A 25,549-nucleotide genomic window follows, 5' to 3' on the forward strand; every position below is an offset into this window, starting at 1 on the left:
AACGCTCGAATATTGCTGACAGCGGCGTTTAACACCGAACAGCAAACAACAGACATTCCCGTCATGTGGAGTTGACATACCATGATATAACTGCAATGCTGTTCGAACCAAAACTCACTCACTCAGTCAGTCATAAGTACACTCACTCATCCCTACCAGGAAGTTTATTCCCATCGCATTGTCTTTGCAGTCTTCAATGTAGTATGAACAGACTCGGGGGATCTGATGGTCGTCTGCCGTGGCGTCCTTGAGGCCCCAATGTAGGTCAATCACGTGCAGCTCGTGTCCGTGCTTTTTGCAGAACTCTCTTAGTTCGGGCCAAACTTGTTCCATCAGAACTGTCCGCTCCACCTCGCTGTCTGAAACAAGGAAATCGATGCGTCTGATCATCTCTTACCTGAACATCAGAATAAAGTTCACAATACAAATTCACAATTCGCAATTCACAATACCTATTCCACAAAAAAAAAGACTTTTCTGGGGACAATTGGATAGGTCGTCTCAAGGCGCCTTAATCTACTGTGCTGAGTTGCGTCCCTTGGCCATACTAGATATCTGTGGGCTCGAATCTATACTGACATACAACTACAGTGTTCTATCAAATATCTACTCTTCATAAAAAGTAGGGGAACCTGAACTTTCAGTGTCGATGGGAAGTATCGGAACTAACCAGCAAAGCCGGAGCAGAGGTAAAGCTTCATGATCTTATTGTCAGGGGGACAGTGTCGATGTACATATCCTTGAAGATTCTGTGTCCGTCGCTGAACAGAACTCAGTCGAACGGTATCTCGAGTCTCTGGTCTATGAACCACCGGCGTCTGGATCGGACTGATTATCATTTGCCGGAAGCTGATATCGCCTCCTGCGTCCTCGTCTGCGTCACTTCCGGTTTGTTGTTCAGCATCTTCCTCTAAAGCCTGGTCTTCTTTGTCTGCCTGGCTTCCGGGTTGTGGATCCAGCACAGAAACTTTCTTCATCTTGGACGAGGATGATGTTAGTGGACGGGCTCCATTATCACTCTGACCTATGTCCGGCAGTGGAGTTGTGGAGCTGAACTTTCTTGACCCATCACTTTGGCGGCTGGACCTGCCAGCAAGGTCGCTGGGGTCAGTAGCTGTCACGTGATCGTTTGACAGAGGGTCAAGGACTTTTTGCGGAGAGCCATGGACGTGCCCATTCAGTTGAGGACGGGTTTTGTTGCTAGACTTCCTCAACTTCTCTCCAACCTCGGAGTAGCTGTTGAAAAGACCCTTCCGTGTTTCAGCGGACTGTAATGGCAGATCATACTTTGTTATACTAATGTCAAATGTTATTCCACTGATGCCATAACAATATAATAATATTTTGACAAATGAAAATCACTCAGTCACCCAAATCTACAGTACGTCGTCAAACTGTTCTGCCAACAAAACATGATGTCACATTCATTCTGTGAACATTACCGTGTGGAGATGAGAGGTGTGCAAAGAATTCTGAGACCATGCATATCTTTTTTCCTTTTGGTTTGTTTTTATGATTTTGTTTTGTTTCGATTTTATTTGTTTTGGGGTTTTTTTTGTTTTGCTTTGTTGTTTTTTTGTATTGTTTTTGTATTGTTTGTTTTTGTTCTTTTGTTTTTGTTTCTTGTTTTGTTGTTGTTGCTGTTGTTGTTGTTGCTGTTGCTGTTGCTGTTGTTGCTGCTGTTGTTGCTGTTGTTGTTGCTGTTGTTGTTGCTGTTGTTGTTGTTTGTATTTTTGACGTCAAAGTATGTACCTGTTTCTTGCCACCACTACGACGTCTGGTGTCGGCTGGGGAGGCTTCATCTTCCGAGACTTCATCATCAGGCATTTCCCCCATTCGTCTCTCAATGCGTCGGGTCAGCTTCCGCTGAGAAACAAGCAATGTGTTTGACCAACTGAATACACATTGTGTTTGAGTGACCGAATATATAACATGTTTGATTGCCTAAACAGGCTGTTTTTACTGGCTGAACAAACAATGTGCTGGACTGACTGGACAAATAATGTGTTTGATTATTGTGACTGATTAAATAGGATCCTTAACTGACCGAAAAACGAAAAAACAATTTGTTTGACAGACTGAAAAATGATATGTATGTTTGGTTGACTGACTGACCGCTCTCAGCAATATTCCAATCACATGACGTCATTCTACCAGTAGTCAAGAATGGGCCAGATAAGCCAGTGATTGACATCATGAGGATCTACGCAACTGAGATAACGATGTCATGCATCAACCAAAATTAATCGTCTCCTCTGACAACAGGCTTCAGATGCTGAAGATCAGTCCGTATCACAATATCCATGACTCACTAGCAACATGAATATATTCTCCAAGACTTTATGTTACACTTTCATATTATCTGCGTTATACGAAAACGAATCTGATATCAGCGCCTCACGACTGAAACTATACTTAACAACCGAGTTCAGTGTGTGTTGTTCGTTGGTATCCTTGGCGAAAACATAAAATATTCCTCATCCATGATCTTTTTAATTAAAGGAAAAGCAAGTGCAGTATAAACACATGAAGGAACAAGTCGCTTGTATCAAGTGAAGCGCAATAACTTACCCGTAGATGGGTGACAATTTTCTTGTCAATTTCAAAGCTGATCCTTTTACACTTGGAGCCCTGTAAAGCAAATATATAAAAACAACATCAGTTTTTTTCAAACGGTACAGCGAAAAGCTTTGAGAATATCAAAGGACGGTGTTGTAACCATGGTGACAAGAATAAATAACAATTAGCGATGGACGGCCAACATGGTTTCATCTACATCATTTATTGTCATTTGATTCAGCATTCAAGTCTGGCATCCTGAATTCTGACTTGCATGTACATGATTATATGAATTACCGTAAAAACAAATAGTTCCCCGACGCCATATCGTGTATTTTAGACATCATCAAGAAAGTGACGTGTCGACGAAGAAAGATTTCAGTTCCAGCTGTAAAGCATAGATGTGAAGTCATGTGACATGTAATATAGGGCAGGGTGGTCTGACAGCTTGTATGGGTACCAGTATGCTACTCACATCATCAGAGAATCCCTGGAGAAATGTGATGTGTTTCCGGGAGGGGCGAGAAAAGGAGAGATCAGCGTCCAGGGGCGGCAGCACGGTGCTTCGGTGACGGCCATTCTCTGCCAACTGTAAACAATGTAGAGTGAGTGAGTGATTGACTGTTCAGATAGATGAGTGAGTGACCGCACAGGTGGATGAGTGGGTGATTGGGCGGGTGGACGAGAGAGTGACCAAGGGAGTGGGTGGGTAAGTAAGTGACCGGACGGGTGAATGAGTGGGTGGATAAGTCAGTGACCGGGCGGGTAGATGAGTGAGGTAAATGGTTTGGGAGACTGAGAGAGTGTTTGTCTAAAACTCTGTTGTCAACAACATATGTAACTGGACGTATTAGAGTCTTAATCCATAAACACCACCCCACCACCCCACCCCTCCCCCTCACCCCCAGTATACATACTTATAACGTCATGATACTCGACATCATGCTGACTCCACACAACGCTGGTCCGACAAGTACAATGGTTTGAGAGTGTGACAGAAGCTAATGACTAAATCTTTAAATATACATAAAAATACAAACTAACCTTATGTCTTGTTTTCAACCGTTTTCTATACATTCTTATCGCCCTGTAATGGCGCTGTTGGGTAATGTCCGTTCGAACTGATTCACGTCAAGTGTATGGTAAAAGACTTACTTCTCCCAATAAGAAAAAAATAACTTGTGACGGTCGAGACCAATCAACGCATTAACCCTCCCCGTGCCAGACTATATAACACATGGAACACTATAATAAGTAGCACTTAACAACTCAACAGAGTTGAAATACAAACTCTATCACGGACAAGTGTCGTGTTTAACACTCCTAATTCACGCACTCCACACACAGGATTGAACTCGACATGGTACAACCGACATTAAAAGAGTTAGACGGACCATGAAATTAACTGTATGTTGAAGGTACGGCAATACAATAGCAGCACGGCGATACCAGGTTCGAATCCAATAGCGACCTCCGAGAAGCAACAATAAGGGAAATATAATCACCATCTTCACGCAAACCCGTACTTCTCTTGTCAGTGAACACCATGACGAGTTGTGTTAGTGCTGAGGTTAGACACGCCATACAATGAAACGCATTACAATAGATCTCTTTCACTGACAGTGTTGAGGTGTTGTTTAAGATTGTCGCGGTGATTGAAGGACCCATTGGGATCTCAGCTTTAGCGTCACGAGTGTTTTAGATGAAAATAGACCTACTAACAGCAGTCACAGACGACAATGACTTGGACGTCGAACAACAAACAAATAAGCACAAATGTATTGAGTTACTGAAAAAAATGCACTATTTAAAAAGCATTCCAATGAATGCCTTAAAAGATGTAGAGGTGTGTTGTCCAAATGCTGGACAGTCATAAATGCGTTTCCGGAGATGAAAAACTGGGGCATTAATTAGAGTGTTTGTTGTTTTGTTAAGCGCCACGCTCGGCAACAGTTCAGCTATATGGTGCCAGTCTGTAAATAATCGAGTCTGGTCCAGATGATCTGGTGATCAACAGTTTGAGTATCTATCTAGGCACTTGGGATACAATGGTCTGTGTCAGGTAAGTATGCGAGACTGACAGTATTAAGACGTCATTACGACACATATACGATACTGTAATATGGCCGTCCAAACCCTAGTTAACATGTTAAGAAAACTCACGTCTAAAGTGTTCTAGCATGTCTTGATTGCCTCATGTCTTAAATATAGCATGATAGTATCATCCGAAGTCTAATATTTACTTTGAAGATATTTCTGAATAGTAAATTTTATTATGTGACTAAATGCCAAACAATAGGATAATTGTGTTTGCTGTTATGCACTGTTTGCAATGTAATCTGACTTTATAACCTCCATGAATCTAATTAAGTTCACTATCCGTTTGTTCTGTATTAAGACAAATCAACCAAACAACATTTAAAATACCTGTATTTCACATCTGGATATTTCGTGAGGGAAGGCGATTTGTGTTTGTTATGCCAAACTTTGTCAAGCCCCCTATGTCAGTCACATGATTGTCCGGTCCAGACACGATTATAGATCGGCGTCAAATAGCTAGAACATTGCTGAGTGTAGCATTAAGCAACAAGAACACAAACCCCTAGAGTGAGATCAGTTACAGAGTGTTACAATCGTAGTATATTGTTTCAACTTTACGTGGGGAAGAAGATTCCTCTATTCTAGTACCGCGATGAGTCAGCGAGTTGAGTTTTACGGCGCATTGAACAATATTCCAGCTAAATCACAACATGTCAGCTTAAAATTGAAAGTTGATAGTGCCAGAAAACACTGGTATGATGCAAAAAAGGATCACAAAGAGAAACCGTGATCGGCGGTCCCTGATTCAACTAAGGGGCACAACTCTCACTTCCATCCGGAGCGTCCAAGTCCACCGAATGCCCCAACCTCTGTCACTAAGAACTTCATTTAGATATATATTGCATTTACCACTAGGTATTTGTATACTGACAGGGAAGGTTTATGTCCCTGATTCAACTAAGGGACGCAACTCTCACTTCCATCCGGAGCGTCCAAGTCCACCGAATGCCCCCACCTCTGTCATTAAGAACTGCATTTACATATATACAATCACTAGGTATTTGTACACTGACAGGGAAGGTTTATGTCGGTGCTGTATGCCAACTTTCAACAGTCAGTTACATATCCATACAAATGTATTCAACAGCAAACCTTTGCCTGTGTTGTTGAAATGTATTTACGACATGTCAAACACCCATAGCGTAACGAACATGTTTTAGAAACGGATCAAACATACTATACATGACTGGATATACACACTGATAACTCTATTGACGAGTATAATCCCCAAAAGGTTATCATATACATTAAGACCTTCTCGGAAGGAGAGGTGTTACGATGGCGCAACAAACGAGTGGAACACCGTCTATACTTCTTCATATAGAACATTCCGACATGTACAGGTTGTTGCTGGGGCGCTGTAAGGATTTCGGCCCAGTCACAGTCCGTGAAGTGTTTCGTGCGGCTATAAGACTGTATAATGCACACGATACTACCGTTATCTGTAATCTCTTAGACACAGACAAACGTATCAGTTATGATAAATGCTGTCAGATTTAGTGCGGATGACATGTGAGTAGATTTCAAAGGAACGGATCTTAAACTTGTAAAACCTTTTCGTTGTATTTCAACTTAATTGAGTCGTGAATAACATTTCTAGCCAAAACTTTTTTTGTCATTTTCATACCAACTCTTGTGAAAAATGATATCATTCAACTTCGCAATCATATTTATCTATATTTTTTATTTTTAAATATTTTATAGAGTGATAAAGTGATCGACTGACGTTCTTGACGATGCAGGATTCGATGTATAAATATACATGCACATGCATGTACCCACGCACACGCATTCGCACGCACAATGAGTACGCGTGCGTGCATGTATGGAGGGGACGAATAAGGTATACTTCAACACGTACAATCTTCTTCTCTGAGATCTAAGCTTTTTTCTTAAAGCTCATCGGGAGAGGATACAGCTTTTTGAAAAAAACGGGGATGCACACTATTGAGAAAGGGGAGAGTGCGCACCCCTGCAACCCTATGTAAAACCTACGAGCATCCGCAAGTCAATATTCACGTTGAGGTTGAATCTGGCACGCCAACCGACCGGGAGGAGACACTCTGCACAGCCAACTGAACACCTGGGTTATTTGTGTCCCCGTTCTTTAAAAAGCACTGCACAAATGTCAAACTGCAGCTAGTTTTTCAATTAACGATACCTCCACACTTGTATATGAGAATTTTTTTCCATATTGTATTTTTGCAAAATATAGGATAACTTGCTACTTCAGTAAAACCACAGGTTGGCGTTTTTTGGAAGGGTATGTCAAGTTAGTACCGTCGACCACTGACAATGCCCAAGAAACGGCCCTCCCTTAGAGAGAATTTCACCCACATCAAAACGAGCATAATTATTGCCAATCCCTAGTTAGACAAAGAACCTTTGGCTACACACTCTACACACACACAGTATTGATCATTACAATGGACATTCAGACGAAAGAAACATACGCACTCGCCGGATTGTCAGTTAAGCCAATACCGCGGACGATATGCCAAACACATAAGGGATATATACAATATAGGCTGGTGATATACTGCTGAACACTCAACACCCTCTGTCCCAATAACAATGCAGTCTATCAAACCTACCTGCTAGATCTCGTCTCGAAAGGAACACCTGCAGGCGATTTCACTCGCCTGCCGCCATGTTGCAATACAGTCGGCGACTACACAATGCATGTCGGCCAATTGACATATACACGAGTTATTTTTTCTTGAATTTTGTCTACGACCTATGCACCATATTGCATATGTGAACATTTAACATACATGGAGATTATTAAAAGAGTAGGTTCTGTATCGTGGATATTGTACTCAGGCAACAGATAGTTATTCTTAATATGGGAGCGGAATAGTTGTGTTTTAAGCCGCTTTTAGAAATATGAGAGCTGGGGACACCAGAAATGGTCTTCATATACTGTACCTATGTGGATAATCGAACCTTAGTCGTGCCTAATGAACTCCTTAACCACTGGGTCCAATTCCACCTTACCGCCCACTCTTCAGGGGAACACATAAGGGTAATATTATTTTTATTATGTAGTACCACTCTTGATATAATTGAAGTATAAAACAAATTTTAACCTTGTGAAATAACTTTATAAATTGTGTATACAGACAGTGCCAGAGTTTCTAAACCTTTCCACTTATGATAACCGGTTGGTGGGGTAGCCTCGTTGTTAAAGTGTTCGCAACCGGCTACCTGGGTACAACCTGGTTTCACGACATCGGTACAACGTGCGAAACCCATTTCTGGTGTCCTCCGACGTGATATTGCTGGAATATTGCTAACGCGGCGTAAAATTTAACTCAATCGCTGACTTACGATAATGGCGTCAAATGAGCTGCAGTCATGCGTAATACATTTGTATTTTCATCGCGCTCAGCACCAGCTATGCGACGATGATCTGTGAACAATGAGGATAGTGCCATCGATCTAAGAATGCACGACGACCTTGTCAACGAAGTCAGCGAGCCCACCACCCGACCCCGTTGGTCTCCTCTTAAGACAAGCATAGATTGCTGAAGAACAAATCTTACCCAATCTTCAGAACTAGCTATGGCGGTAGAGATAGCAACTGCTGCAACGAGGCAACACCCCGTATAAAGTTTCTAATTATCCTAACTGAAACTGACAATAGTTCTCCCGAGCTACTTCGGTGGCCTAATCAAACTGCATGACCTAACTGTAGATTATGGTCATGCAGAACCATTGAACATCCGGGTTACAATTGGTCTTCAGAGTCTATTGGTCTATCAGGATCAGGTGGTCAGGCTGCCTGACTTGGCGAACACATGTCGTATTTCAGCTGTGTAGATCGATGCTCATGCAATTGTTCCCTGGATTGTCTTGTTGACTGGTTACCCGTGACGGTCCCGGCGTAGGATGGGCCTTCAGCAACCCATACTTGCCATAAAAGGTGTTTGTCGTAAGAGGCGACTAAGGTTGGTCAGACTCGCTGACCTGGTTGACACGTGTCATCGGTTCCCAACTGCGCAAGTCGATGCTCGTGTTGTTGATCAGTGGATTGTCTGGTCCAGACTCGATTATTTACAGACCGCCGCCATATAGCTGGAATATTGCTAAATGCAGCGTAAAACTAAACCCACTCACTCACTTGTTGACTGGTCCTGCCTTGATTATATAGAGACGGCAATCATACAGATAGAATATTGCGAAGTGCGGAGTTAACATATATACCAACAAACAAAATACCCGGATATGCAGTTGTCAGATATTGTGCTAATGAATGACGGCCGAGAATATCTATTCACAGGTGGTATTCTATGTTTATAACTGTGGCTCTGAAAACTTTAAAATTACGCTGCGAATCTAAACACGCATATACCTGATTGTTAATACAAAATCTCACCTCCAAAATGCGTTTAATTTTCCTGCTGGGTTCAGGAAGAGCGTGACCTCCCGAGGATCTCTCCTTCCTCGCACGTGCAAGACGTGCCCGTCTCCTTACACCTGCACCCGATACCAACGACTGTGTTTGGCGAATCGGGGGCAGGTGCACGTGCATTACCGAGGATGGCATGCTTTCAGGATACGACAGTCCTGTTTGACCAAACTCAAGTTCCAATTATCGCGACAACGTATTAACGGATGCCAATACAGACTTCCTTTTCAAGTGTTACTGCGTGATCACAAGATTATAAAGTAAGATTAAAGCTGAAATCAATGAGAGGGTCTCTCTTCTTCAACTTTGCCAGGTGCACACTTTGCCTATTACCCTGCTTACTGTGAGGATTACATCCATTGATGTCTCTGTTATGGTTGAATGTTATTGGATAGTATCCACGAATGGAAATCTCAACACGCATCGATAGTTCTTCACCTCGGTCTTTACTGAGATATGAGTGTCACATTGTTCACGTCAGCAATGACTCCAAGAAAACTTTACCCAGTAATCCTTCAGTCAATAAACCACTACATGTCCTGAGCTTTCTAAACGCAACACAGTCAATCAGTCATTCAAAATCAGCATGTAGATCCGATTGAGAGAGACCTCGTTGTCTATGCCAGAGAATGCATTGTATTGCTTCCTTCGACTCCATAACTCCAGATAAAGATAGCCAGTTTGGGAGATGGTTGGAAACCGCACTGACTTTGGTAGATGGTATCCGCCTTCTGGAGTTTGACAAACAATTTCACTTACACCACTTGGACCAATCCCGAGAGCACCATTCACAAACACAACCCTTACCCTTACACCTTCTTATCGCATACCTTCTTAATGTGGGACACACTTGTTCACAAACATCAAAACGGCATTCATATTCAATATGTATTAATGGACACATGATAAACTAACAAACGCTCCTCCAAAGTTTTCACCGACGTCAAAGCACAATCCACAAGTCCTTGACAGCGTCTACCAGTTCTTTGAATTGAATTCGTAACTACGAGCAGCTACCCTGTAAGGTATTCTAACAACTATTATGGAAGCAATGTCCTTAGCGACTGACGAAACTGCCCTCTTCTAGTCATATAACAATGCTAAAATGTGTGCATGGTGTCCTTGACTAACCCTGACTGGCGCTCCCCAGCCACTTTAATTCTGCACTGATCTCCAGTAGAAACCCATCAAGCCAATAGCTTATAGTATGGATTTTGCAAAAGACAGAAAGATCTACATATATACATGCCTAGGACAAAAGGAGTGGAATATCGTGTAGTGTTGGTTTTAGTGACGATGGCTCGCTCGGTCACTGCTTATTTGACTTACTTACAGAGAGCCAACTGGATAAAGCGCGAATATTTGACTCTGTACTTACCAGGAGCAGAGATTGACTGTGAAATGGACATTTGATACTTTGACAAGAAAAGTGTGTTAGATAGTCAGTATATAGTAAAACGATAGGAGATAGAGACTTTCCCTGTTGAACTACCGTTTGCCTTTTCAAGAGCTCGCCATAAATTACTCTCACTCACGACAACAACGAGGAGTAGGAGGACAACCAGTAATGGATTTGACCCATATTTTATGCAAGATAAATAAAACATGCTTAAACGTCTCTATAATAGAGGAAAACACTCGAAATTGTACCCGCGAAACTGAAGCGTTTCATTTGGAGCTACCTGATATTTATCACACTTTGCCCAACCGATCTGTGTTTGTGTCAAGAGGTCAAATAGACAGCTGTTGCATAAACTGGGGTGATAAAGAATAGTTTGCGCACTGCAGGCATGTATCCCGAGGCAGTGAGTGAGTGAGTTTGGTTTTACGCCGCTTTTAGCAATATTCCAGCGATATCACGGCGGCGGACACCAGAAAGTGGGTCTCACACATTGTACCCATGTGGGGAATCGAACCCGGGTCTTCGGCGCGACGACCGAACGCTTTAACCACTAGGCTACACCACAGCCCCTTATCCCGCGGCAGGGTGCTGGTAGTACGTACATAAACTACCACCTCAAATACTTCTACCACTACAACTACCACAAATGATGCCACATGCAATAACACTTTGACCAATAATTATCTAGCACATATATATATATGTGTGTGTGTGTGTGTGTGTGTGTGTGTGTGTGTGTGTGTGTGTGTGTGTGTGTGTGTGTGTGTGTGTGTGTGTGTGTGTGTGTGTGTGTGTGTGTGTGTGTGTGTGTGTGACGTTACAAGTTTCGACTTCGGTTATCAGTCTTTTGTAATGGGACGAATGTTATTTATTTATTTATTTATTTATTTATTTATTTATTTATTTATTTATTTATTTATTTATTTATTTATTTATTTCCCACTCACTCATTAACTCACTCACTCACCCACTGATGAGGTCAGGTCACGAAATCCAGTATGTAAACAGACACTGGACGGTGATCGCACGAAGCTGTCTATAGCTTGTCTCAGAAACAAATAAAATTGTTTGAACATATCTTCAAATTTGACATATCTCGCAGTGCAACTATATAAATCTTATCTTGAACTATATCTGATAAGAGCTACAATTGTTCTGTAAATATCAAGCAGCTACAGTCGCACTCAAGGAGTCAGTTATATGTTTATGGTCTGTCTTGAAGATTATAGTCGGTATACAAACATCTTCGATACTGTCCCTCATCTACCTGAAGAGACTTTAAGAAAGTGTAGGTACAGTACCTTCGTCAGAAAAAAATGGAGAATTATTTAAAGATAATTTAAGAAAGTTAAAGACTACGTTAGAAATAAACTGCAGAATGCATCGTAAAATTATATGGTTCGACTAATATTGTGTTATGTCGGTTTGCTCGAATAAGGTTATCCCATAAACTCCGACATTCACAAGAGTTAGTACTTTGACCTTTTCAACTTTCCGAGGGAGGGGATACGTGGCGCGTGTGACCAAAATTTCTCTTTTAAGGTCCAAAAACTAGGTGACGCTTTTTAAGCACCCCTGGTGGTGATCAAAACTTGCAACCAAGATTTATGTAACACATCCAGTCTGCAATGTGTTTCTTAGTACCGTCAGGTTTGGTGGGGTAGCCTAGTGGTTAAAGCGTTCGCTGATCACGGCGAAGACCTTGGTTCGATTCCCCACATGGTCAAGTCCCCCGCCATGATGTTTCTGAAATATTGCGGCGTAAAAATAACGTCACTCAATGTTTTAAATTAAGTTGCAATGATCTGACATTTAACTTGATATTGGTTCTCTTTCCCCCCTCCTCTCTCTCTCTCTCTCTCTCTCTCTCTCTCTCTCTCACTCACACACGCACACACACACACACACACACACACACACACACACAGATATATATCATTCTGGAGACTGTTATTGTGCCCACGTCAAGGATTTCCCTGGTTTCCAATCCTCTTGTCGATGATCGAGTGCTAAAGGAGATATATATTGTCGGGCCGCGCGTGTCGACATTAATCGCATTCAGCAAGATACATTAAGTCATTAAGTGACATCCTCTATGTGCCAGGGTCACTTTAGTTGACTAATGGGTTAGCAACGCCTTATTCAGGTCATGGAGAATTCTTCAGTTGCGGACATAACATGACAAACATGCTGTCGAGGTGGTTGTTAGGTGGACATATCATTCGAGATCGATATAATCAAATAATAAGAGCACTGTAATAGATCTATAAACACAACCCGTTATGACAGTTGCTGTGCCAATGATAAAATGGCATTGATTTGCATTCTAAAATACGATATATCTGTCTGTGCTAATCCTTTTAAATAATATCAATAGGATTAAACGTTATATCTCTTTAATCCTAGTAAGAGGGAGCGGTGAAACACTTATACTTGTGTCGATATATGCGAGTCTTGCCTGCGAATTCTTATCAGGGATTATCTAAATAAGTTTTTACTACTGTGATTTTCCATTCCCCAATTTGCCTGTTGATTCCTTATACGCATGTATGTAGATTTGTATCTATATGCGTACTTAGCTTAGTCTTATGTCAATAACACGCTCCCAGAACATGGGTTATCATGGAAGTTTTGTTTACCTGGCATATGCGTGGCCCTCTCTGATTAAGTAGTAGTAGTAGTAGTAGTAGTAGTAGTAGTAGTAGTAGTAGTAGTAGTAGTAGTAGTAGTAGTAGTGGTAGTGGTAGTGGTAGTGGTAGTGGTAGTGGTAGTGGTAGTGGTAGTGGTGGTGGTGGTGGTGGTGGTGGTGGTGGTGGTGGTGGTAGCAGTAGTAGTAGTAGTGGTGGTGGTGGTGGTGGTGGTGGTGGTGGTGGTGGCGGCGGCAGCAGTAGTAGTAGTAGTAGTAGTAGTAGTAGTAGTAGTAGTAGTAGTAGTAGTAGTAGTAGTAGTAGTAGTAGTAGTAGTAGTAGTAGTAGTAGTAGTAGTAGTAGTAGTAGTAGTAGTAGCTCGAAAACTAAAAGTTTTTTCAGTATCTCAACCATGCATTATATTCAAAAGAAGTGACCGTAATTATGTCTAAATCATCAACAATACAACTTTTTCATCATGAAAGAAAACATATGGCATTGTTTTTTCTGTTAGTCACCTAATCGTTATGGGTACTGAGACGGGTACGGGGTCCAACCCATTACTCACCCCTCCCGGGTACCCGCCAGCCCTACAAAACACATTTGAAATGATGCTGTATCAGCGACTGATACGAGTGGGTATTACAAGCGACCGCGCTGAGGCCTGTTATCTCCCTTGTCGCAAATGAAGCGTTCGTAAATGACTATCCACGGTGGCTCATTGTTGGAAACACAATTGATATTCCAGGTTTTCCAGTAAAGGTTGTGTATAGACAGGCACACTATACTGAATATATATTTTCTATTGTGATTCCCGTATCGCCCATTTATCGTGATCATGTATTTCGTGGGAAGGGAGAGCACTCTTGTGATCTTGTCTCTGTTTCCTGTTCGAGTGCTGTTGTGCTGCCATGTAGCCGTGAGAGGGTTGCCAACACGAAATACCGTTAACATCCACCTCTCCTTGTGGCGTAAACATTGATTCCCTAGAATGTATTACCTGTCTGTTTGTTACTACAACACATGCAATGCAGAGTGATGAGTAGAAAATCATCACACAACAAGAGTGCATTGTTACAATCACACTAACAACTCGATAGCAAGACTCAAAGGCTTCTATATAGAGAGAAAAGTAGTATAATAAAAGTTCTCCAGGTTCCTCAGGATTCAAAGCTGAATTAGATATTTTTCTTTACTTTGACGAAATCCTCCTGTTTTTACTTCTATTCATTTGTTATTGCCATGAAAACAGAGAGGGATCAGCCATTTAGTCTGTCAAGGACTTTGGAATGCTACAAAATATTACCAAAAAGGGATAAAATACAAAATGTCCAGCAAACTTGGGACCAGTACGTCCGGTATAGTAAATGACTTTACAGCAATGGGAAATAAAACTCTAAACAACACTGCCAATGATTGCAAACGAAGATCGGAAAGGTTCTAAAGCTCAAATATATTTTGGAGAGCACACAAAACTTGTCTTGAATATAATGAATAGATACTGATAAAGATACAAGATTTTAATTTTGTAGACTGGAATGTTATACATGAATCTTCGGGGAAAATGTTCGATATTATATAACGCACCTGATTAGATTATATTGTATTGATATCGTGTGTCAAGAAATTCCTTCTCATCGCGAATATTTAAATTTTTTAGTGGATGCACACAAAGGAGTGTCCATATTTATGTATGTCCCTAGTGACCGGAACTGGTGCAAACACAGATACAACAATCGAGGAATCGAATGTCTAGGCTTACAAGTCGAGGATGCCACATCACCTATTTTTGACGATACAGAATCCTGTCTTAAGAAAGCTTTAGAAAAGTTCGCTCCCTTTTCTTGATGTCACTGGCCTACCAACCCTGAAGACATGCGCAAAAGAACATTTCATAGTATAAGTTATATTCTTTCTTACAAAAAAATGTCAAAATGTTTGACATATGCACATAAAAATTCCATTGACTGGTCTGAATATTCCCCCCACCCCTCACCCCTACAAACCGTACTTTGATCCCATATGCATCTGACTGCCACTTCCTGCTGTAGGGAGAGATCCCTACCTAAACATGTCAATTTCATATGACAGTTTCTCAAGGCGATACAGTATTGTACGTCTCAGGGAATTAGGTTCATTTGCCAACTCAAGGGTTAATGGTCACAGGTCAAGGGTCAAGTTATTTAGTACCCGGTTTCAAGATGTTGACAAGTTGTATTAACAACGCCCTGTAACGAGGTACTAAAATATCAAACACGTTGAGGTATACTTACTCACAATATTAAGTGTATGTATCTATATGTTCCTTATTTTTGCGATTATTCAGTATATGTTGACTTGGATTTGCTTGTTGTTTATCACCATTCAATATTCCAGCTACATGTAGTCGAACTGTAAATAATCGGATCCAAATAAATAATCAGATCCCCAAAACAGTGGATGATATCATGAACGACGGGGCATTTCCTCGGGGTACAATAACAGGGACCCAACCAAGGCATGGTCTTCTTACAAGGGCTGAAGACCAGGGTTCGATTCCCCACATGGGCACAATGTGTGGAGCCCATTTTTGATGTCTCCTGCCGTGATATAGCTGGGTTATTGCTAAAAGACTCGTAAAGGTATTCGCACTCACTCACTAACCCACTTATTCTCTCACTCACATCTTACGAGTGGAAAGAATCGGTTGGTCTAGCTCACCGACCCGGATAATGCATGGCATGGTTCAGTCGTCTGGCCCAGACTCGATCATTTACAGATCGTCATCATACGGACGAACAACAGACTACTACTACTGCTACTGCTGCTGCTGCTGCTATCACTACTATTGTGACCACTACTTCTGTCACCTTTAGAATAATTAGTGCGCCTTCTCCACAATAACGATACAAATTTTACTTCTTTCGACAGCGCACTGTACCTCTCCTATATGGCATCCAATGATCATATCATGGCTAGATCTTACACCAGCAAAACAACTGAGTCACGTCCAGAAAAGAAACTTTGGTTGTTGGCATGAGAAATTGTATCCTGGTTGCCGGGGATACAAGAGTCCGTGACAGTTGCCACATAACACATAGTAATGGTCGGTTCCAAATTTAGTTGGAACCTAAAATACTATGAAGCAACGACTTTAGAGCAAGGACGATCTCCACTTCACTTCATAACTTACCTGGGTTAGAGAAGATGCATTATGATAATGCTTGTAAACCTTGATTTTGCTTAGGCAGATGATTTATAATTGTTCCGTTTATCAGGATTCGGAGACCGCTTGCTCTATACTGCGTTATGTCGTGTTGTTATGTGTTAATAAAGAACCTGACGGGAGTCATGGATCATGGATCAATATTGAAGACCCTGTCTTGTACTCCCTACCCTCTACTCCCTACCCTCTACTCCCCACCCTGTACTCTCCACTCTCTCCTCCCTACCCTGTACTCCCCACCTGTGCTCCCCACCCTGTACTCCCTACCCTCTACTCCCTACCCTCCACTCCCCACCCTCTACTCCCCAACCTGTACTTCCTACCCTAAACTCCCACCCTGTACCCCATACCCTAAACTCCCACCCTGTACTCCCCACCCTGTACTTCCTACCCTAAACTCCCACCCTGCACTCCGCACCCTGTACTCCCCACCCTGCACTCCCTACATTTTACTCCCTAGCCTGTATTCCCCACCCTGTACTCCCTACCCTGTACTCCCACCCTGTACTCCCTACCCTGTACTCCCTTGAGTTCTGATTTCCATGTCCTGTGACGGAAACCCTTTGCGGGGAACAACATGAATTTGTCAAGGATTCTAAAGACAATTCAGTTAAACCTGGCACTTGTTTTAAAGTTCTAGTTTTGTTGAAATACAAGCCACTCTAGTATTGCATGCATTACATACATTTACGCAACGTAAGCATTAAAACCTATTCCCCTTTATTGACCAAGACTCCGAAGATCCTAGCTAGAATGTATCTTCAGTAACCCATGCTTGTGGTAAGAGGCGACTAACGGGATCGGGTGGTCGGGCTCCCTGACTTGGTTGACACATGTCGTATTTCAGCCGTTTAGATCGATGCTCATGCAATTGTTCCCTGGATTGTCTTGTTCACTGGTTACCCGTGAAGGTCCCGGCGTAGGATAGGCCTTCAGCAACCCATACTTGCCATAAAAGGTGCTTATCGTAAGAGGCGACTAAGGGTAGTCAGACTCGCTGACCTGGTTGACACATGTCATCGGTTCCCAATTGCGCAAGTAGATGCTCATGGTGTTGATCACTGGACTGTCTGGTCCAGACTCGATTATTTACAATCCGCCGCCATATAACTGGAATACTGCTGAGTGCGGCGTAAAACTAAACTCACTCACCCGTTGGCTACATGTTATTCACAAGTCACCTCTACAAAGTCTTATAGTATATTTGACGTGGGTTGGGAAATATTCTAGTAGAATGTGGTACATTTCACGGACAGAAGTTGAAGACTGAAAATGTACAGGAGAAATGTTTGAGAATCATGGGGCATTGAGAACTGGCGTGGATAACGCTAGGGTGTTAAGCATTCGTCTGTGTGTATGTGGAGCCTGACCCCAGAAGCTCTGTAGAGAAGACGAGCGTGTATACTGTTTCCTCCAACAAGCAGACAAACAAATGTTATTTGGTAACTATTTGGCCCGAAGACAGCAAGAAGCAGATATGCTCAGGTTATTTCATAAACACCAAGAAGTAAGTTTGATTTTGCCCGGCCTTTCCTGGATGATTGCAGACCTGGTTGTCATGGCAATATGAATACTTACCTCTTCAGCATCGATCGTGTCCATCCTTCCGGTCTCCATGGGAACATACGCCACGATCCTTGGCTTGGATCTGACTTTCAGGAACTCGGGGAAGTCATTGTCTTCCTTGACCAAACCTCGTCCATCAGACAGCTGAGTATTTTCCATGGCTGAATGTTACGTGTCGCCCTCTTTGAAATCTTATATTATTTCTGCACTCCTGTCCTGAATTCAAGTGGGTATTCAATACAACCCATTAAACGTGAATCATAAAACACTTGATCACACATCAAATAATACTACCGTGTATATTTCTTTTTCCCATAACAACTGACTCATACCCCGGTGTTGGCGACTGAGGTCGCCCTGCTCACTCAGTTACCATTGAAGCTGATGGGCAAGTGTGGTTCGTATAAACACGCTTCTTCAGCACATCAAAATAAAGAGTGCACTTTTTTTCCAAATCAGAAATCATGTCCACAGATATTTTGAAATCCATTAGAACAGATCTTAAAGGTGAGGGATCCTCTGTCAGAAATGTCCTCTTGGGTTACGAGCGTGGCATATCAACCGCAAATATATTGCCACAAACGAAGCATATTGACAGCAGTGAATCCTTCACATATGAAGGCAATGGGTTCCAAAGCTATATCATATACCACTCCGAAAATATGTCTATGCACCCTCACAAACAAATCCCTCCATGCTCCCCACAAACAAATCCGTCCATGCTGAGAAAGTCCTTAACAAAATATTTAAAGGTGTTATTTTTGTCCACGCATACATCGAGGACAATAGAGGGTAGGTTTCTCTCAATGGCATGACTGTGTCTGGCTTCGCCAACATAGAGGATCCCGGTAGAGGGAAGACAGCGCAACAAGATAGGGCTTCTCAACTCATCAAAGGAAATAGCACTACACGTGAATAGTCACATTGTGTTGTGTAGTGGAGATCTGAGAAAGTCTCTAATGCGGTGGCTTTGAATTTGTAAGATGTCCGTGGTCTCTTGGGGCTTAATCCTTCATTGTTAGGCCCCACGGGGAAGTTAGCGGTGTTTTATGTGTTATCATTAATAAAAGTCATTGGACGATAAAGACGTTGAGAAATGATTTACTGCAGAGTTTAGGTTGGTCGGGATTGCAGTTCCCAAAGAGCTGTCATACTTTTCACCGGTCATAAGCGTTTATACTGGGTGAATGTTTGTGTGTCTGTATGTTGTTTTACGCCGCACCCAGCAATATTCCAGCTATGGTGGCGGTCTGTAAATAATCGAGTCTGGACCAGGCAATCCAGTGATCAACAGCATGAGCATCATTCTACGCAGCTGAGACACGACGACATTTGTCAACCATATCAACGAATCTGACCACCCGATCCCCTTAGTCGCCTCTTACGACAAGCAAGAGTTACTGAACATCAGTTCTAACCCGCATCTTACTGTGACTTCTCGTAGGTACTGAATATCAACAAGTCGAATAAATCACTTACAGAAGGCGAAGGGGGAAGAGGTAGAACATGAACTAAGTTGTAGGACGATATATGTAAAATTCTATAATATACTGTCAATAAAACACTAAACAGACTTTTCATCAATTAAGGAACACATTAGTTTTAACATTGCACTTTATGATTTTGATGCTGGTGCCAGAAAACGAGATTATAGATCGACGGAAGGAGGTGGATGTTATTCAACAGCAAGATCCGACACACAGGGATAATCCCAAGTATATAAATGTAATGAAAGTTCAGGGACAAACTTTTTTTATCAACAGTTCCAAATGTCCATGTATCTTTTTCAATTTTCTACATAGTTTTATTTCAGAAAATGACTATGGCTGCAATCATACCAATATGTCTTTGGTATTTACTTCCTAATATTAATGTGTGTTTGTCACTTTATCACGACTTCACGGAAATGTCGATTTGGTGAAACACATGTCACTCAGCCAACAATGATGGAACTATACTTCAATCAAACAATCTGAACCTTTTCACTATTTTGAAATTTGTCAGTTGGGGTATTTCCGTAACATAAACAAAGGGCGTTACAATATCTACTTATAAGTTACACTTTATACCATGTGTTACATAAGATCTGTAAGTCTTACGGTATACCTCGATGATTACCTTTGGCACTTAGGGTGTCGCCGGTACATCCCTAATTTCTGCAGTAATATAATGCGACAAAGTATATCATAAACGAGACAGCTGTTTGCCCAGACCCAGTAGTGACATTCACGTCGAGTGTCCCTCCACTGTAATCAGCTGTAGTGTTGACAGGGACGTGACGACGGGTTTACGACACCTTCATATCAATGCACTCTGTGTATCGACGTCACACGGTGTACACCAGTCAATCGAGATCCATAAGATACACGGGTTTCTAGGGGTTTGTTTTCAAATCGGTATTGCAGAAAGGTGTCATGGGTACAATCGTTTTTAAATTCAAATACATATTACATGTATTTTCAAAAGCAGCAAAAAAATAAGACTTTAATTAAACTTCACTGATGTGTTGTGTCAAAGCAGTTTTTGAATGATTTTAGTGCTTGAGTCATCTTAAAGCCGCTTTTAGTAATATTCCAGCAACACCACGACAGGGGGCACCAGAAATGGACTTTACACATTGTGCCCGTGTGAGGAATCAAATCTTGTGGTTAAAGCGTCAAAGCGTTTGCTCGTCATGCCGAAGACACGGGTACGATTCCCTGCGCGGTTATAATGTGTGAAGCCCATGTCTGGTGTCTCCCAGTCTGGTGATATTGCCAGAATATTGCTGGAAGCGGCGTAAACCTAAACTCACTCACTCTGGTTCTGGCAGACCAAAGATATTTATGGGAACGAATCTTACAGAAGATGGACTCACAGCAAAGGGACGCAACTCTGGAAAGGGACCACATGTCTGTGTCATTATACATGTAAATATATATCCTTTATACTCACTGAACAAAGAGGCTATGCGAATACAGTTCAAGTCATAAAGAACGTTGTCTCCGAATACACAGCAGAACGTGCAAAGAACGTGATAATAATGAGGGTTCTTCAATCATGCCACTTTGAAAAGGTTATGACTGGTTATTCCAAAATAAGATAAACAGTTCCACGTTCCGCGGCTGATCGGAAAGCCATCGCAGCTCTCACTTAAAGGGAATAAACATTTGAAACGGAAGCGGTTTTAAATAGCCTGAAAGACGTACGTACGATCACCGACAGACATTTCACGATATTCTATTTTTCACTTTCCAAATTCTGATTTGAGAACTTAAAATATGTTCTATTCTATGAAACCACCTGGAGCCGCTGTCGTTATGTTTATTCATTCATTCATTCATTCATTCATTCATTCATTCATTCATTCATTCATTCATTTATTTATTTATTTATTTATTTATTTATTTATTTTCTTCAGCAACCCGGGCTTGCCACAAAGGGCGACTATGCTTGTCGTAAGAGGCGACTAACGGGATCATGCGGTCAGGATTGCTGACTTGATTCACTCATGTCATCGGTTCCTAATTGCGCAGATCGATGCTGAAGCTGTTGACCACTGGATTGTCTTGTCCAGACTATTTACAGACCGTCGCCATATAGCTTGAATATCGCTGAGTGCGGCATAAAACTAAACTATTCACTCACTCACTCACTCACTCACTCACTCACTCACTCACTCACTCACTCACTCACTCACTCATTCATTCATTCATTCATTTATTTAACTAGCTCACACATTGTCATTTTCTAGTGCTTGTCTTTAAGACTGACGAGTAAGAGTTGGGTAGATCCTGTTTGTGACTTGCTGATGAATCCGCGGACTGTGTTCATTGGTGTTTATACCATCAACCACTCATTAACCTGCACTCGATTATTTACAGTCCACAGACACATTGTTGCCTGCTCTCATATATCCACACATCCAATCACTGGTCGTATTCCCTCATACTGAGGACCAACGATCCCAAATCTGATATAAAATAAATATGTGACTTATATTTTAGCATGACTACGGTATTTCCATAGTTGAACAGGAATTCTTATGAATTTAATATCCCAGCTGTTCATTGGTCTTTATAGGGTAGGCCTTCAATATCGTTTGATATCATGATGACTTCGATTGAATAAATGCTGTTTGATAGAAGCAATGTTATTTGTGTAGTTATAAAATCACTCATGTTGATTATATTCTACCAACAAATAAAAAGCTATTCTAATTGACACAACTGTATTTCGATCTATTCCGGTTGCCCGTGTTCCTTTCTCATTCATTTGACAAATAACGCGTGTTTGCATTCTTTCACTTTCTTAAGATCTAGTTTAATGACTGGGTATCAAACAATTACTGGTCGATTTCTGATTGTTACATGCAACCACAACCAAACTTGCATATAATGAATTGAATGTTATTTCAGTTCATTTATATCATTATATTTGATTACGTAACAGACAAACAACAAAGGGCTTGAAGAAACAGACGGATTTGACGCCCAGTTCCTAGGGTTCAGTATATCTGACTGAAATACCGTCCTGTTAAATTCAAGTTGCACCTGCAGAGCTACATTGTGCACTCAGGTACCAAGTCTCCAAGACAACACGTTCATGTATTAGAAACAGATCAGGTGTACCGTGATTTGATAAGTCGAGATAGCCACAGGTCTGGGTTCCACTTAAGTTTACTTTAGATTTTGTGGATGCATATTTTAATAGGATAATTGTATATCCTTGACTAAATGTTAGACCAGTATATCCCTAAACCAGTTAAGTGACGATGTTTTAACACGCTGGGGCCTGAAATAATAACGAAGTAGTGTGAAACCATGTGAGGAATCGATCCTGGGTCTTCTTGGTGACGAGCGAACGCTTTAACCACTAGGTTACAGATCTTACCCCGGGTGAACGAGTGGGTGGATGACGTGGGTTCACACCACTTTTTAAAAATCTTCGAAATATATCACGACGTATCACATTAACGTTTCAGGGAATGCCAACGTCTTCGACGCAAAATCCATATACATGTAAGGGAGGCAACTACGCTGGACGAGTTACGAACCCCAAGGCCACGTATATCCATTTATAAGTTCAAGGTGTATGTACATAGAAGCACTGAAAAAAACCATTGAGTTTTAAGGTTGAGGTAGAGTGTCATATGCTCATCAAAACTCGTAGCAGCGCTTCCACACCTTCATTAAAATCTCGTGTAACCCGCATACAGCTTTAACTGGAGAACATGTATATCAACGCTGCAGGGATCAGCTAAATACAAGGGGGTCGTTCATTCACGTCGCCACTGACGACAAACAAGCTGGCTGTGTTGACATTGAAATATTTCTGTTATGCCCGCGGATATCACTGATTGTACGATTAAATAAACATTCCAGTCTTAATTGTACAGTCTGTACTTAAACGAACTGGTTTAATATCAAATGACATGTTCAGTCTGCCATGATGTCGAGATTAAGGGTCAAAGGTCCCGACGTAATGTCACTGACTGTAGTGCAACGAACGGGTACTATGGTGCTCCATCTCACAACCGTTCTTGCAGCAGACATTCTAAGTATCATAATCCCGGGGTTCTCAGTTTTGTATGGGCCACCTTCATGCTGTTGGTGGACTGAACAGACGAGGTGCTCGTCTTCTTTTGTTAATATGGTGTATGATCTTGTTAAGCAGAAACATGCACAAATGTCTCATTTTAATGAAACTGGCACCGATTCGGGATAATTTAGCATTAATTCATTTTGCCAGATCATCAGTCTCACATGTTGCATTATTGCCTAGAACCACACTCTCCATATATTAACCTATTACAGACAATCATATTCACACATTTTTGCCTCACATATTACACTGCTGGATAGAAGCACATCCTTCTGTACTAGTATCACATATTAAACTATTACATACTATCACATGCACATATTTGTGGTTCGTATATTACCCTGTTGCATACAAACACATCCTTATAAATATTAGAATAGTACATTAAACAACTGCATACAAGTACATCCACACTTGTTTGTCCCATATATTACACAGTTGTATACACTCCACACAAATACATGTCACAGTGTTTAACACTGGATTGTAGGATCCAGTATTTACAAAACACCAACATACAAAGAACATATTGCTAGGTCGGGTGTAAAACAACAACAACAACAACAACAACAACAACAACAGTAAAAACTTGCAAACTGTTCAGGTGTGTGCCGTTCCACAAAACAACAACAGCCCTGTCGATAACAATCATTCCTTAACGCAGACCTACAGCCCAGATGGCTCCGCAGAACGGGTGCCTGGCCTTGTGTCGATGTGTCAATTGTTCACGTCGAACGTGTCTACCCTGTGTGTGTGGAGTGCAACATTGTTACTATGTGTAGCTGACACTGCCGTCACGGTGGCGAGAGGAGCTATCACGTGTGTGATCGTCTAATTGACTACTGATAACGTGTCTCAGCGGGATCAATCAACATTGTTATCGATCGTGTATCGACAACCGCTCTAGGTCACAGGTCGGAGTTCTTGCCTACGCACAGTTCTTATAAGATCGAATTTCGGTTATGATATTTAAGAAAATATGACAAGATCTTCCTGGTACATGGATACCTCGAATTTTAAATTCTAACTTTTCAATAATATTTTGAAGAATTTTTCACAACGCTATAACTGATCTAGTAAAACGAAACTGACCGGGTGGTACGTTTCAACTAAACACACGGTAGAAGCACTGAAGGATTGGACTGAATGAATTATTTATACAGTTGGAAAAAACTAACATCTTCCCTTCTCCATTTTAATAACTCGGTGTATCTTTTGTAAATATTCACATAATCACATAAATATTCACCTACGCATAATCGTCATTATTATCTATATGTAATAAATATCATTATGTGCACATGTGCACATGTCGCTTTTGCCAAGCAACCATTGTTTTGTGTTTTGTCGCCTGTCATTTCATTAAACAACTGAACGTGACGTCACGCATGCCTACCGTGTTTTACTGCACAAATATACATGAATAAATTGGATAATTAAAACATTATTACACTCGAGCAAGACTATCATGCGAAATTCAGGCTATACAAAACTGCATGTATATGACACATTTGATCGTGTAATAATCTCTATTTAACATATCGTGAGTATGGGGTATGATGACATCAGAGGCAGTCGCGGTGACGTCAGGCGTAGATACGTTGACGTCAGATTGGGTGAGAGGACGTCACACATATATACGCTGACATCAGCAGACTGGGTTGGGGTGACGTCAAGTTTTAGAAAAACTGGGTTAGAACGGTGTCAGACTGGGCCACTTTGACTAAAACCTTGCTGTCTTATCAGGTCACTTAAGGTGTAAAATATATGATTTGACAAATAAACCTAAACGGCCTCATAGAAACAGCAATAATCCTAGTTCCACGTTCCACCACAGATCCCCATATTTTACAAAGTAGCTGAGGGTTCACGTAACAGCATGGATAATCACAAGTTCGGTTTTACCGTTACCAATCCACTGAGGCTGTGCTCTAAAGAGCACCGTACACCACAGCCTACAAGACAGCTAACCAGCCATTGCGCTTTACTTCATTGCCGATATAGATCAGTTTTGACACTGTGAACTGGTAATAGCACAAGGGTTCTTATTCAAAGACCAGTGTTAGGATTCGTAGTCCCTGAAGCGTAGAATCCAG

At 41.5% G+C, this 25,549-nt stretch overlaps 2 protein-coding genes across 2 annotated transcripts in view; both read right to left on the reverse strand.

Annotated features, from left to right (window-relative positions):
* Window positions 1-18,029, reverse strand: part of LOC137260722 (uncharacterized) — a 31,124-nt gene extending 13,095 nt beyond the window's left edge. The window contains exons 1-6 of the mRNA XM_067798305.1: window positions 17,883-18,029; window positions 3,035-3,148; window positions 2,572-2,631; window positions 1,753-1,866; window positions 671-1,268; window positions 157-359 (exon numbers count right to left, since the gene is read on the reverse strand). Of these exons, the coding sequence (XP_067654406.1) occupies window positions 157-359; window positions 671-1,268; window positions 1,753-1,866; window positions 2,572-2,631; window positions 3,035-3,148; window positions 17,883-18,029 (1,236 nt within the window). The remainder of the gene's footprint in view (window positions 1-156; window positions 360-670; window positions 1,269-1,752; window positions 1,867-2,571; window positions 2,632-3,034; window positions 3,149-17,882) is intronic.
* The window catches only part of LOC137262284 (tetraspanin-8-like), a 133,744-nt gene that overhangs the window by 10,575 nt on the left and 97,620 nt on the right, over window positions 1-25,549 (reverse strand). The window lies entirely within an intron of this gene.

Source organism: Haliotis asinina, chromosome 14 (assembly GCF_037392515.1).
Source record: "Haliotis asinina isolate JCU_RB_2024 chromosome 14, JCU_Hal_asi_v2, whole genome shotgun sequence".
Lineage (NCBI taxonomy): Eukaryota > Metazoa > Mollusca > Gastropoda > Lepetellida > Haliotidae > Haliotis > Haliotis asinina.